At 38.2% G+C, this 16278-nt stretch overlaps 1 protein-coding gene across 1 annotated transcript in view; it reads right to left on the reverse strand.

The window, feature by feature from the left end:
- Nucleotides 1-976: 976 nt before the first annotated feature.
- PTPRC (protein tyrosine phosphatase receptor type C) overlaps nt 977-16278 on the reverse strand; it is a 108310-nt gene continuing 93008 nt past the window's right edge. Inside the window, exons 17-31 of the mRNA XM_045028476.1 lie at nt 15661-15751; nt 15465-15541; nt 15156-15192; nt 14580-14677; nt 13141-13266; nt 10072-10229; nt 9502-9637; nt 8664-8813; nt 7387-7477; nt 6910-7043; nt 5581-5715; nt 5103-5225; nt 4360-4538; nt 3182-3317; nt 977-2306 (exon numbers count right to left, since the gene is read on the reverse strand). Of these exons, the coding sequence (XP_044884411.1) occupies nt 2025-2306; nt 3182-3317; nt 4360-4538; nt 5103-5225; nt 5581-5715; nt 6910-7043; nt 7387-7477; nt 8664-8813; nt 9502-9637; nt 10072-10229; nt 13141-13266; nt 14580-14677; nt 15156-15192; nt 15465-15541; nt 15661-15751 (1953 nt within the window). The 3' untranslated portion in view covers nt 977-2024. The remainder of the gene's footprint in view (nt 2307-3181; nt 3318-4359; nt 4539-5102; nt 5226-5580; nt 5716-6909; nt 7044-7386; nt 7478-8663; nt 8814-9501; nt 9638-10071; nt 10230-13140; nt 13267-14579; nt 14678-15155; nt 15193-15464; nt 15542-15660; nt 15752-16278) is intronic.

Genomic DNA, 16278 nt, shown 5'->3' on the forward strand with positions numbered 1-16278 from the left:
TCTCAAAATATGCAAACAGGTTTGGTGTCCTAATTTTGTTTTACTGAGCGGGGCCAGGTTTGCCTGAGTCTCTTTGGCTATAGGTGCTCTTGTCTCCTGAAAGGATTCATAAGCCAGTGAGGCTTTGGCTGGAAAGGAAGGAAAGTTCAACTTGCAGGCAAGGAAGGTCCCACTGTTTGTGCATTCTTGCTGCTGTTTCTTCAAGTGAACTGCTTGTGTAAGCAGAGAATGAATGAAGCATCTGGCCTAGGAAAACTGAAAAATTAAGTTAACCCCTTTACACTTTCATTCTTTGGCTCTCAGGGGATCAATCACTTTTTTGGGCAGCTTTCAGATTCAGTGTTTTTTAATCAAGTATACACATAGCCTATGGCATGGCTCTCTACCTAGGAGTGTGGTCCAAATAATAGCATATTGGAATGGAAAGTTAGGAATCCTAGCTCTGCCACCTGTTGTATGACCTTGAATAAGCCATACTGTAACCCACACGCCTTCTGGGTGTGGTGTTCTGTCCCATCTAGTGGCACTGAGACAACTTAGAAAGAGAGATAAAATGAGTCTGCTCTACAGTCTGAGCTAACACCCTGCTGGCTTTTAGCCCATGTGGTAGAGGCTCATGCACTGAGGTCCCAAGTTCAATCTTGCCCACCTCTGACTGGGGTCTACCCATCGGCATAACAATATCACTTCTGTATTCCTTATCCCCATGTTACAGATGAGGAAGCTAATACTTACCTACCTTTCTAAAGTGTCTGATCTTTTCAGATGAAGCGAATGATACAAGAATTAAACACTACCATTGGTTCTGCTGAAATCAGCAGATAAAGGGAGCTACAAAACTATGCGCTGAGTGTAAATAAAAACCAACCCATTTGCATAGTCTACAAAAAGCAGGTGCATTTCAAGACCCTTCATTCTTTTACATATAAGTAATTTTACACAGAGTTTTACATATTTCAGAATAATTCCCACTGTGCAATTTATTAATTGTCCTTTTTATTTGGCTTTAAAAGATTAGGCTGAAATCCACTAAGGCAATAGTAAAATAATCCAAACTGTAACATACAAATCATCATCATATTACGAAACTACTAAATAAAATCAGCAATGTGCTAGTAGCATGTACTATTAGTAGCATAGTATTTTGGAATGTTGAATATACATAATAGGTACGACACTTTTGCAGAAGCTCTCTCTTTAAATTAGAAAAAATTAGCACAAGAAGCAGTTGTGGTAACACATGAGATCTCAAGTTGCCAAATGTCAATTCAATTAACTATCAAAGTTTCTCCAATCAATCAATACTCTGAGTTCTGGACTTTCTTCTTTCAAATATTGAAGCCTCAGATGGATTTGTATGGAGCAATGAGGACATCTTGAGGCCAGTTAGAAAAATGCAAAGCTTACAGTCCTAGATTGGTAAGGATGTGTGGGACCAGTTACTCAGCTAGTATAAAACCCCATAGACTTTGATGGAGCTGTAAGATATGACCCAGATATGGCTTTGCTGTTCTGCAAAGCACCTGCAAAGCAAGCACAACCCTAACTAAAGTCAATAGGAATTGCATTTCTGAAATTCAGGCCATATTCCTTACCCACTAAGTCAATTTAAAGATAGTAAGACAATAGTTACTTACAAGAAAACTCATATTTGCCATACTTCTAACTTTATATTTATGACTGTACATTGTTAGAGATTCCGGTCCTGGCTACTTACTTTCTTATAACAAAAAATAAGATTGAAAAAAGGTAGCATGACTTTTCTTTCCACTCCTGAATACCAGACCATAATGAAAATCAGCATTACAATATACAGATTTGTAAAAAGATCAAAAATAATTCAAATAATTTGAAAGGAATAAAATGCAAATCTACACAGACATTAAATTTTCACAGTGCATTACATTATCCACAAATTTCAAGTATTCTTTCCATACCGTACCTTTGAAAAATTAACTCAAGATCAAATCTCTACTACTTATTCTGTTTAAGATCCTTTGTACATCCAAATTTCATATAGTTTTCTATGCACTCTCAGTTAAAACTGGAGTCTTGGGTCCATTTGAAGAGCTTTCTGGTCCCTGAATGCCATCTGCAGATTTGGAATCTTCTCGCGCTTCCATATTCATATTGGCCTCTGACTCCAGTGAGATGATATCCATAGTAATCAAATTAGCTTCCTGATCTGTTTTATCTGCTTCCATGTCAATTTCAACTGTATCTTCCTGCTTGCTGTTTTTCTTTACTTGTCCATTCTGTGCAGGGTAGATGCTGCTAATAGTATCATACAGGAACTGGTATTGTTCCTAATACAAAAAAGAAGGGATTAGTGTAGATGAAATGCCATGTGATTGAGCCAGGATGGCTGATTTTTTTTTTTGTCTTAAGTGTTGACAATGTGAATCTTTCCATCTTATTGAAACATTCAGCGTAAGGTGGTCTCCATGGCTGCTGGCCCACATGAAGTTGAAGCACCTCCCTGCTATGCTCAATTCGGAGTTTTTGGTGACACGGCACTGAGGGCATCCCTAATTCCAGGTAGATCAGGTATAGGTCACTACCTATAATCACCCCAGTCCCAAGGCAGTTTCGCAGAATCCATCCCTCTTGATTCATATGGCAAACTATCAAAAGTGTGTTTAAAAGAGAATGAAGTAGGTGGATTAAGTGTATGGTAGTGACTACTGTTCAGTTCTCTAATAAACCACAGCAGAGTTAGCAAATCTAGATGATTTAGATGGATTGTCAGAGAGAAGAATGCATATTGCATGCACGCAGGAAAGCAGCTCCTTCTGTGCACTCTTCAGAAAATAAGGAGAGCATTTTCTAACCTGCCTAAGGGAGTTAGGCATACAACTCCCATGGAATTCAGTGGAAGATGTGCTCCCAAATCCCTTAGGCAGCTGCCAAAGTTCCAGCCTAAAATATTAATGGTTTACAAACAACATGTAGTGTTGATCTTTTCAGTTTCCAGAAACTGATTATTATAGCTGTGGATAGGTTGCAGACTAGTTCCTTCTTATCACCAATAGCTAATTCACAACTGCTGATGAATAATTACGGATGAGATCATTATAATACGTTTCCTATGCAGAAACAATGCCAGTGGTTATTAGAACGTTCATGACTAAAGATAAGCAAATCTATTGCATTGTTTGGTTAACTCATAGGATTTACTTACAAAAGTGGGGACCATTCCCGGCCTAGCACGTCGAAGAGATTTCACTACTTGGAAGACATCTATCACATCTTCTGTTTCTGCACTTTCCAAGAGGGTCAACAAGGCGCAAAATACACCAGTTTGTTCAGATCCATCACTAGAAGATACACATTATTGGAATTCAAAAATCTGTACAATTTATCACAAGCAGTTAGGTTTATTTTAAAGATTATTGTACTGACAACAGTCACAAAGATTCCTATCTCTGAAATATTTCTAACTGGAATGAGATTATAGTAACCAAGAGTACCGTTAAGATGCAAAGAGGACATCGATTTTTACTGTGCTACATTATACCTAGCCCTTATGTAGCCATTCAATTGTGAGGGGGGCTGGGGGGAAGGCAGCCTCTTAAGGATCAACCAGATTTAGCTCCTGCCTTTGGGGACTACAGGGCTACTATCATAATGGTCTCTCAGTGGTGCATGACGCTTACTAGTGGGTAGGGAGTAAGTGTAGCCATAACTCTTCCTTTCCCATCCCACCCCCAATATGCTCTCAGTGGCCAGAATTGCTGATTTGTCTTACAAGATGAGTAAACTGCCCCCCAGGGCAACACAGAGCCCTGAAGAGGCATTGTGCCTCTGTACTGGTGCTTCACGTCACTCCCAACTCAGGCCACATAAGACTTGGACCATACTGATGTTAACAGCTAGCCACGTGCGAGGTATAATGGCCAGCAAAGGACCCAAGTCCATATATACTAGGTTTGGTGAAATGTACACCTCCCTGAACAAGGCTGGCCATTCCAGCTGGTGGGTGCAGCCCTACAATCCACTGTGAGCTTCACAAGGACCCCTGCCAATAAAATGTTGGAAGAATGTGCTGAGCGGACCTTCCTCTGGTCATGGCTTTGTACCAGCCAGCACATCTACTTTTTAGGTAGCTCTCATCTTCTGCCCTAACCCATATCTCAATGGAGGGGAGGTTGTGGCCACTTTGCAATGTTGCATGATACACGGGTGGACGGTCTGCCCTGGGAGCCCTCTGCTGGGAGAAGCTAGCATACACTGTAGGGTGAATTGAGTCTCCGGGCTTTAGGAAAGCTTAGGAGCAACAGTAAGAATTATGAAACTGCTATTGCCAAGTATAACCAAACTGTAGAAATGCACTAAAATATCTATAGCATCCAGACCCACCGGCAGTGAATGACAATTGGAATGCTCCGGCTGCATCTGATGTCCTCAGTGACACATTTAACTGCAAGTTTTTGTTTGAGGTTCAGAATCATGGTGACTAAGTCTTTGGGATTTTCAGGAAGGTCCAAGCCATTCCACTTGTGGTACTGGTACATATACACATTTCGAGTTTCTTTCCTCTGCAAAACAGAGATTAACATATAGTAAATTCAAGGGATAACATAATGATCCACATTATATTTATTCCACGTGAATTTAAAAAAAAAATCCTGATAATCACTTAGGACTAGACTGACTTGAACTACGCCTGTGAAGGGTGATAACACTGTGGGTACTCAGACCTTGTGCACCCACTACCATCCATTTAGGAGGTAGATTGGGCCTGGGTGGAGACTTGACTGAATTACCTCACAGTGTGTCATAACTTGCTGTGGGACCAGGCCAGCAATAAATTACTGTCCACTGGAGACAGAGGAGAGAAAGGTGGGAGCTGTGCCTCACGGAGGTCTCTATCCCTCATTTTACTTATGTCTGACTTTGTAATTCAATGGTGACTGTAAGTCACATTTTAATAACTATTAAAATGTTTAAAGGAAGGAACTAATAAAACATCAGCTATCAAAACACAAACAGGTTTGTACTTGTCTTTTGATTGTCCTTATCTTGTTTGCCCTTTACAAAAGACAAAGTTAAAAATAGAAGAACAAGTGTCAAATTCCCATCTGTCATTTTTTATCTTTTACCTTCACATGTGTTACATCAAATGCGTGTATGGTGTAGCTAGAAGACAGGTTGACATCTTTCATTTCAACTTCTATACCTTCATATGTTTGCTTTCCTTCTCCCCAGTACTGTGCACAGAGTTGCTAGAAATGAAGTATAAATCAGTCCTTATTTTTATCATTGCTTTTGCTTTTCTTTCCAAATCAATTTAAAGGATGCATATATTCTATAACTATTCAGTTTCATTTTATCATAAAATACATCACTGATGAACTTCAAGGTGTAATAAAAAATTCCTTTCAGCACAATTTAAAATATAAGGATGGAATAAATCCTATTAGAAAACAAAATAGTTGATAGGTTGAGTCACTTTCTGACAGAGTCACATTTTTGGTTTGGAAATTAGAATTTCATTGCAATTTAGAGATTGGAATTCTGTTCTTTTCTCTTCTGAAGAGTATTGTATCATATACTTTACTTTGAAGATGACAAACTAACCTGATCTCCTTCTTTCAGCTCTGTCAACATAACAATTACTTTGACTTTTCTTTGAAAGATCATTTGCCAGAAGTCATTGATCGTTTCTGGTAGTGGCCCTTGTGTTGCAATCATTTCTTTTGGACCCCAGTAGCCCTAAAAAAAGACCATTTGAACATGTGATTTATTTTTACTAATTCATCTGAAAGGCAGTTATCATGTGTAAAGAAGTATTTACCATCTAAAGGGAGTTTGGTAGCCTACATGAAATGAGTTAATGGTCTCAGTATAGTTTCTAGAGGACAAGTATCCATTTTAAAAAACCATCATCACAATTGGCAATAGTTCATAGTGTCACCAGAAAGGACAAAAATTGGTGGGCACATGACTGACCCTCCATAACTAGCAGTCCTTTATCCAGGACAAAGTTGAGACACATTTGTACAGCTTTATGGGAAAGCTTAGACTGCCAATATCTGAGGCAGAATGCATTTTGGGGTTAAAAAGAAAGTTTACCACAGTTGGTATTAGAAACTGGATATTGAGTGATGCCTCTAGCAACATCACAGAGTAGCTAAGCAAGTCAATGCAGACTGACATTGTATCTATTAGTAAACAGATACAGTATTTACAATCAGTAGATATGCTAGCTGTATTTTTGTCTACAGAGTTCAGATAAATCCCATTCATTGCATACTCTTATAATCAGTTATATCTGTTAGTGTCCAACAAAGGCCCTCCAAAGATGGTATCTTTTAGATGTGACTCTGACACTAAAAGCTTGCTTTTCAATGCTAGCCTCTGTTTTAACTAGGCCAAATTTGTACCCACAAAAAACTACATAAAATTGACTGTAAGGGAAATTACTATATATAACTACCTGTGTGTACCTGGTATTCACATAGGTGGAAGTCTACCCATATATGTGCTGTCAAAAATATAGGTGGCACTGAAAAGCCTAGCTGAAAGTCAGGTTTTAAAAGAAACTATAAAAGATAATTATTTTACCATCACTCTGTTTATTGCAACAGTCACTAGACTTAAGGCTATTATGATTGAAGTATTTAACTCTTTGAGGCTGTATAGATTAGGACAGTGAAAGGTAAGAACTCTGTCTTTCTCCAATGGGACAGCCAATATTACAAGATCTTTATGATTCAGTCTATAAATGAACATCCAAATAAAGTGCCAGATCTTGATTGTCTTACTCACATAATTAGTACCATGCTAACGAAGCCAATAGGACTACTGGAGAAGGTAAGATGAGCAGAAATTGGCACATAGCTATTATCAGGGACTATCAGCGGAAAGCATATTAGATACAAGTAGTTTTATCCTCTAAATACATACAGTTATGAATGATGCATTTATGTATCTGCTTGCTTCCTCACAATCACTGTCCTCATCAGATGATTCCTCTGAATCATGTTCACTCTCTTTGCTTTTCTCCTCTTCATGTTTAATTGGTACTCTGTTAAAGTCATCTGAAAAAAAAAGTGTCACAACAATAGCTTCTACTGGTGGGAGGAAAGCAACCATCTCCCTTCTTAGTTTTGTTACAATGGAAAGGGAATGTAGAAAAAGTGCAGTTATTCAGCAGTTATGCAATGGCATAGAGGCAGCAGACATGCCACAATGGTGGTTTGGAAAAATAAATCAAGGACTCCTCACAGTTTATATTGTAACAAATCATTCACTTCCTAAATTTTCTAGGGTGGAGTACATATCAATACATCAATTTACTGTCCTGTTTTATCTGTAATCTTTCATAAGAAGCCTTCATACAATTAGAACAAACTGACTGCAGACATCATCGCAAACACTTACATGGAATCATTTTGGAATTCCGGTTTTTACTTTTATTTTCCTGTCGATTGCCAGTGTTCTGTGTCCGCCATCCCCTGTAGGATGGTAGCCTCTAAGGAAAGAAAGCATACAAGGTCATGCCATGTGCTAACCAGTGGTTTGCCAGCTTTATAAAATTGTGATACTCTCAGAGACCCATCTCCTCTCTTAATATCTCAGTCCCCCACGGCTTCATTTCATTCCATGGAAGTGCCTGGACCACAATTTACAAACCCTTGAACCTACCATGTGCAGTACCATAAGAAATCATGCAGAGAGAAACAATTTAAAAAGATCAAGCTGCTGTATTTTATGAACAATGTTAACAAAAAGGGAATAAAATTGCTATTTCTTTAAGACATTTCACCACTTTAAAAGTTTTTCCAGGAACACAAAGTTAATGTATTAAGTTTATTATGGTACTGCCATAGTATATATGCCACATAAAATACATCTGTATAATGATCTACCAACTATGGTACCCACTTTTCGTGGGCATCATAAGCAAACTGATTTTTTGTCAGATATATGGATCGCTAGTGGTAATTTGCACCCTCACATCCACATTGGCACAAAGACATTATTGCTACAAATAAATTGATAACCCTAGATTCAATTTTTTAAAACATTTTACATCTCTTTAAGGTCCTGATCCTACAAGCTATTCTACTCAGGCAGTTGCTTGTTCTGCATCCATGTGGAAAAGCTTGCTGGATTGGAGCCTAAATCTTTAATTTTATACACACTCCTGGTTCAGCCACAGGAAATTATATATTTGTCCATTATATTTTCTCTCTAGTTTCTCAGAAGGAAAAAGAAATAAAGCTATGGAACCCTAAGGGGAAAAACTGGAGAAAAAAAAAGAAATACTGTATGTTTTCAATAAGATAAAAATAATTAAAAATACAAAATATCAATTTACTATCAGAAAAACTGGAACTGGTAAAACTCAGTATGAATACTCCAGGGGCCAGATTTTTGTAAAATGGCCTAGCTCAGCTGAAGACAATGTCACTATGCCCATTTAGATCAGATGAATTTCTGGCTCCATCCCTATTCCCCAGCAACCAAATATTGGATCTAATTCTGCCACCCTCGCTTTGAGCAGTTCCTTAATCTGCTGACTTCATTTAAAATGACCAATTTAGTTGGCAGAATTTGGCTCTGAATTATTGGCTTATTTAAATTACCGCATGTCACTTTTTTGTTTAAAATCAGAACAGAGAGTCGAATAAAACAGAATGCACTATTATATTTACCTGGAATTCCGCTTCCAGCAGAGAGGGGTCACTGGGAGGATCTCTTTTCTTCAGATTATTAAGGTAGGTGTGCAGTTCAGAGAGAGTGACCTCTGTTTCACCAAACTGATTGTATTCCACCAGTGCTTGATGGATCAGGATGTACTGTGCCTAGTGGTCCCCAATGTAAGGATGAGGTGGATTTCAAAAATTGAAAATAATAATTAGAAAAATTTTTCAAATTGCTCTTGCTATCTAAAACATATAATAATATTCATGTATTCTTATTACTGTTGCTTTATTAAACTGGCAGTAGATACAGCGATTGCTATGTCAATTAAATGCAGTTGGCTGTGTTAGTGCAACATTTAGTGCTTTTGATCAAAGGTGCTATATAAATAAAATGTAACATAACTCAGGTTGTACAACTAAGAATTTGGGGTGTGGTTTTCCAAAACACCCACCTAAGTTAGGAGCTCAAGTCCCATCAGTTATTTTCAATGAAACTTGTGCTTCTAAGCACTTCTGAAAATCCCACACTAATGAAAAAAAAAACAGTGAATATGCATAGTTAACCTTGCCCCAAAATGTTCATGTTTTGGTGCCAAAAGAGAATAGGCTTCTATGTATTTTTGTCCCTTTTTTTTTGTTGCAATTCTAAATTTTTAAAAAATGGTTGAAATGTCAAACTTTGGAAAATGCTGACCATCCCTGCTTCACAAATGGTTTTCCTCCCCCTGTTCTTTCATAGTTTTATATTTCCCTGGACAACTGCAATGGAAAATCATGGCCATATTAGTTTTACCTAGGATTGAGGGAGATTAATAAATGGAACAAAGCAGCGAGCTGTAGAACATACCTCCACTTGAACCATGAGGCATCGCTGTCGACGGAGCTTTACAACATAGCCATAAACATCCACTCTGCCTTCTACCTCCAGCCCCTCCAGCATAGCGTCGATCGCAATATAGGTTCCAGTACGTCCAACACCAGCACTGACAAGTACAAAGTGATAGTTATTGAGAGAGGAGGATGAATGCCAGTCATGTTCTGCAAGGTGATGCAAAGCAGTGCAAAGTGTGTGGCTTATAATAAATTAATCCACAATTCAAAAGTCTGTTAAATGTACATTTTAAATATCTTTTAAATAAATAAGGACAATATTTTCAAACTAAATAAGTGTCTGCTTTTTAAAAGTTGCAAGCATCCTCAGGTCCCACTGATCTGAATAGGGGTTGTAGGCTTTTTATTACCTTTGAAAATCAGGCCTCTTATTTAGGTCTGTAAATATGGATTAGGTGCCTTACTTTAAAGCAACCAACTTTGAAAATTTTGGTCTAAGTAACTATTGCTAACCTTCCCTGACTTGTTTTTCTCGGTAGCTCTGGCTAGAATTTGTTTATTATTAGAGAGTTTCTGTAATATTTACCTGCAATGAATCACTACTGGGCCACTAAAAAAGTTGCTTAAAGCATTAACTCTGCGGCGTAATTTGAGGAGAAGATGAGGATCTTCAGGCACTCCATGGTCTGGCCAGCTAGTGAACTGAATGTGCGTCACATCTCTCCCAGGTGTCTTCTCCTTTCTCTGGACAACGTGGAATTGTTTCATTAGTACCACACCAAAATCAAATGTAAATATACAAAGTATAGAATAAAGCAGAAAAATAGGTACAGTAGGCATCTAGTATTGCAACAGCGATTCCAGACACTGTACAGTCACATGTTCTTTCAAAGGTTTCAGAAGTTGGAACATTTTCCAATTTTAATAACAAAAGAGTGGTTAAAAATAAGAGCCATACATGTAGAACATGCCTTAACTTGAAGAAAGAATATAATGACAATCCACTAAGGTGAAGTCCAGTATTATCATCATAAGAATACTTTATTTTGTGATTATGTAGAATGTACCATGTGTTCTCCACTGTACTTGTACATCATTTAGGAAGTCACCATAAAGGTCTATGTGCTGCCAAGTGTATTTGTTGGTTATTTTGCCATCTGTACTTTTAACTACCTGCTAAGGTCACACAGACCCACAGAGGAATGAAGGAAGTCTAAAAACAGCAACTCAGAATAGAAGTGGGGCTGTCAAACCTGTGACAATCAGTGAGGCTGCTCATGATTTCTAAGTCACTGTATTCAAGGCTTAAGGCATACCAGGTCCCATAGGGTCACAGACCCTGCTTTAATATGCTGTTGCCAGGATCAGGGAGAAGGGAAAACACATTTTGGTAGCTGGGGAACTATGACTGTGAATCCAAATAAGAAAAAAAATTACAATGGGGTGCACTTGGCCATTGACTACATGATGGAGATGAATCACAAGGACTAAACAACAATATACATCTTGACTGTTTCCATTCTCTTGTTGTGAATGGAGAGTTGAGGACAGAGATCTAACAGCAGAAGAACAATAAAACCTGTATTATTGTCTCTCAGGAAGCATTCTGCAGTCAGCAGACTATACCATCATTGTGGCAGTCTGAATATACCATGTGATATGTTCTCACCTTGTGCTTGGTTAGATATTAACCTGAAGCCATGCCTGTTTAGGATGTAATATACTGAAATTGAATTCTCTCACCCAGGCAAAGTGCTGGGATGCTACCACTGATTCATAACTGTATGCTTATCTTACATGCAAGCAATACTCCACACTCTGACTAGCTGATGTTTAATTTATACAATGACCATCTGCTTATTCCCCGATAACTATTCAGTAGGTGAATCTCCAAATAGGGTTGCCAATTTTGGTTGGCTGTATTCCTGGACATGACATAATCTTTAATTAAAGATTAATTTTTAATTCCTGGAGATTCCAGAACAATCCTGGAGGGTTGGCAACCCTAAGGCAACTGACTGAGAGTCCCAGGTAGCCAATCAGAGCATAGAATTTGCATAATTATTGTACAGTTGCTCCTACTAGGTTATGAGCTTTAATAACGTGTGTTTGGAAGTTTCATAAGGATTTCTGAGTTGTTGCTTTTTTCTCCATTCTTAGCCTACATAAAAATCAACTGATATTTTACAGTACTTTGAATGATAATCAGCTGTGACAGCAGTCACAAGGTATTTAATTTTAATTTTTTTGTTAATATGATCTTACAGCCAAGCAAGCAAGCACCAAACAAACTGATACATGACAAAAATTAATTCATATTACTTCTGATCTGCAACACTGTAGCTATTGTAATTTGGAGTCTCTCCTATGCATGATGCCACAGAGTTTTATTAACACTTAAGGGGCTTGGTATGGCCACCTTACTCACAGTAAGTGGTAACTATCTTAGGCTTAGTGGGACTAGTCCCAGGGTACGTCTTCACTACCCGCCTTATCGGCGGGTAGCAATCGATTTCTCGGGGATCGATATATCGCGTCTCATCTTGACGCGATATATCGATCCCCGAATGCGCTCCTGTCAACTCCGTAACTCCACCAACCCGAACGGCGGCAGCAGAGTCGACATGGGGAGCCTCGGACATCGATCCCGCGCCATGAGGACGGTAGGTAATTCGATATAAGATACTTCGACTTCAGCTGAAGTGGCGTATCTTATATCGATTTTCCTCCGTAGTGTAGACCTGCCTTCAGAGTAAGCTTCTACTCCATGTGAGGAAAGGTAGCAGAACTGGGGCCGAAAGATGAAAACATGGGAGCAAGATGGGTCTGGAAGGGTGCTATACTATTTATGTTTCAAGATGACCTGAACCTCCAGCACATTCAGTCCTTAAATCTAACACAACAAACAATAAATGGTGCCCTGACTAACACGCTATGTATCCCCACTGAAATAAAGTTGCAAGGAATAAAAGGGGAAAATGTATCCCTAAAGGGTAAATTCTACACTCAGTTACACTCTAGGAACTAGTGGTGCTTCACTGGTATAACTGAGATTGGGAATTGGCCTAAAAATCTTGAAAACTCCATATTGACCCCTCATAGCTCTGAACTACAGAAGTTTATAAATACAATAGAGGTTACCGTAAACTGTAATTGTCCCCGTACAGTTCAGACAAGGACAGGCAATACGGTTCTAAGAGCCACATTTCTGAGTGAATTTACTAGGGGGAAATAATATTCAATGTGGTGGTCTCAGTGTTAATTTAAAAATATATTATTCTATGTTCATAAACCAATAACAAGTTTTCCTAATTTAAAAGGGGTAAATCTCTGACAAAACCACAGTATATTGCATACAATTTATCCAGCCTTGTCAGCTGGCTTATAGAACAGAAAGTTACTGGTGTTCCTGTTAAGAATACCGGGCCCACGGTAAAGAGGGAAATCCTAGCTATGAGATAAGTTTCCAATTCATATTTGCCCTATGACATTATACACCATCTACTAGGTATTCTCTCAAGCTCTACGTTGCTTGGTAGAAACAGGGGGAAATACTAACTGTCACTGTTGTTCTGGAAGAATCTCTGATAATAGTCTCTTTATACCAACTATACAGACCAATTCAAATTATTCTCACATTAATAAGCCAACTCACATTTGTAATATGCAGTTTCTGAATAATGTAGTCAGGACACGTTTTACTTTCATTGCTCTTCACAACAATGTCCCCAAAAGTTTCAGTGCTATTCTCCGTTGTTGGCCAGTATTGGGCACATTTGTTCTATGAAAATACAAAGTTAATGGATTAGAAGCTGGATATCAAAGTGACAGTGAAATTAGGTTCTGAAGAAAGCTTGAAATAAAATAAAATCAATACCAGATAAAATACATAACCAATACTTCAGTACTATTTCAGTTTCTGATAAACACTGTAGTTTGTCCCTTAAAGAGATTGCCACTGCTTTAGTTAAACATTCAAAAACCCAAAGATCCAGATTCTGGCCTCATGCACAAAGCCTGAAGGGATTTACATAGAGAACAAGATGGGAAGGAATCCTATCCTCCAACCTAACTGCAGGGGCAAAACAGCTGTGCAGTCCATGCACAGTCATTGACTGCCTGAAGGCTACAGTAGAGATTGCAGCTCAGTCTGTGACTCCTACTTATATTTCTAGTCAGTGAATATACATAGCTGCAGATGCAATAGTCATGCACCATTGCCTCTCACAATTCATGCCCAAATGCCCTTCCACTCCTGTTAGAAGTGTGGCTATACTGCAAACATGTATGCTGCCAGCCAGCATTTTTCCTTAAAACAATCAGAATATCAATACTCCCCCAGCTGCATCTGAAACATGTGGCCCTACCAGGGTGGTGAGCACTCTCCTAATCCCTGCTTCCAAGTTTGGTTTCAGAAGTAGGAAAAAGAGGGCTAGGGTGACCAGACAGTAAGTGTGAAAAATCAGGGTGGGGGGTAATTGGAGCCTATATAAGAAAAAAGACCCAAAAATCGGGACTCTCTCTATAAAATCGGGACATCTGGTCACCCTAAGGAGGGTACAAAACAAAATGGCAGAGAACTGTGGAGGCAATGCCAAGACATTAGGACAGGATGCTGGGGGAAGAGGAGGAAAGTCCCAAATACAGAATACCCCCTCTTTCTCTAAGAGTTGTGACAGGTCTGCAAGGGTATGGGGGAGGGAGAGAGATTTTAGTGCAGCTTAGCAAATTCTAATTCAGGGAGTTTGAGGCAAGTTATACTCTCTGCAAGAAGGGTATCTGCAAGAAGGTGGTAGCTCCCTATTCCTTAGGACAGTGCGTCAGATGATATTATTGAGAATGCTGCTGATCAAATAGTCTAAAAGGCAGAACCATGTAGGCTTATTAATGTTATTCTGTTTCAGAGATTCTATCACAAATAGAGAGTAAAAACAAGAATGAACAAGGATTCAAAAGAAATACTTGAATGCAGAGAAAACATTTAAAGGAAAAAAGAACAGCATAATTCACCACAGCAGAGCAACCTCCTGTATATTGCAGTGAGTGTGTGTGTGTGTGTGTGTGTGTGTGTGTGTGTGTGTGTATCACACTCACCCTATTATTTTCTTCACAGCGAGTCACCATAACAATAATTGTTGCCTTGTGTTCCCAGATCATTCTCCAGAAATCATCAGTGGTCTCATCCTTGGGGCCTAGCAGATAACGTATTTAATAAGAGATCCCTTCCCAAAAATTAGGAAACACATAAAGACTAGAACATAGTTACTATACCTATTATGGCTCAGAAGCCATCCAAAGGTCATGCAATACTAGCCATAGACTGAATGACTTAATTATGATTCCACCATCTTAGTCTACATACTGCTAAAACTTTATTGGTGTGTGGCTGAGAAGGACAAAAATTCTCCAGTGTAACAATAAAGCAAATACTTATAGGCAATATGTATGAAGCATAATTTGAAAAAAGTTTATTCTGCACTCCTCAAATTCCCTTCTTTGGTTGGTTATAACTCCCCAAACCCAAACAGTCTAGCACTGCTTTATTTATTAAATTCCACATATGCTGGCCATCCAATTTTTGTTTAAATGTATTAATACTGTTTGACTCCACTACTTTGATTACAGAATAATTGGGTGAAGAATTAAATAAAAAATAAAGTAAAAATGTACCTTGGGCAGCAATGTACTTCCTTGGTTCTTTGAAACCCTGTTTTAAAAATATATATAATTACTAAGCATTTAAAGATAGCAGATGAAGATTGTGAAAAGATTTGTCACTTCAGAAATCTACGTATTTTACATGCACAATAATATGAACACCAATCCAATAGTACCAAACACAGCGTAAAGATAGAACTAAAGAAGTGGAAACAATCAGTTCAAGAAGAGTCAATCAAATGCATTTGGTGCCTGAAATGGGACATGTATAAACCATGTTTCATTTGTGCATCAAAATTTTTTCTGAGAGAAGTCACTCACATCAATATGGCTTGCATTTATATAGTCTGATCCTGGGTCTCCATCCATCTCTGAGAGTTCAACTCGGTTATAATCATCTGTTTAGATAATTTAAAACAAAGTAATGAAATTATTAACCAAGTTGCCTCAATATACTGATGTAAGCGAAAACAATGAAGTATTTACAGATTGTATGGAATTCACATTCAGTACTTACAAGGGAGAATATCAATGTAACGGTTTTTGTTTTGGTTGTAGTTTTTGCGTGCTTCCTTTATTGAGAACTTAGAGAAAACTCTGGGAATGCTCTGTAAAATATAATGCTTCTTTTATTCATGAAACACATTTTAGAAAACTTCAACTGGCAACAAAATTCACATACTTGTTAATAAGTTCTTAATGACAGTTGGAAGATAACAGTCTGTTATTCACAATATTATGATTCATGCTGATTAGCTTTTTGAACAAATATTAAGTTATATAAAGATTAATATATTTTCCATATAATCAAAAGATGCTTCTCTCTCCCTCAAAAGACTAATAAAGAAGCTCCATGTTGGATTCTAGTCTGAACAGAAATGAATAAAACTGCTCTGAAATGCAGCATGAAGGGGCCCTGGTTCTTGACTGGGGCTTCTATAAACTACCACAAAACAAACAAACAAACAAACAAATAAATAAATAAATAATAATACACTTCTAACTTCAACTCATAAAAGTAAAATCTTTAGAAACTGTCCTAAAACCCACAGCAGTTATGACCACCTTGGCTCAGCTTAAGTTTGTGTCTGCACTTTGAGCCGGGGGTGTAATTCCGAGCTTGAGAAGACATACC

Source organism: Mauremys mutica, chromosome 8, assembly GCF_020497125.1.
Source record: "Mauremys mutica isolate MM-2020 ecotype Southern chromosome 8, ASM2049712v1, whole genome shotgun sequence".
NCBI classification, from domain to species: domain Eukaryota; kingdom Metazoa; phylum Chordata; order Testudines; family Geoemydidae; genus Mauremys; species Mauremys mutica.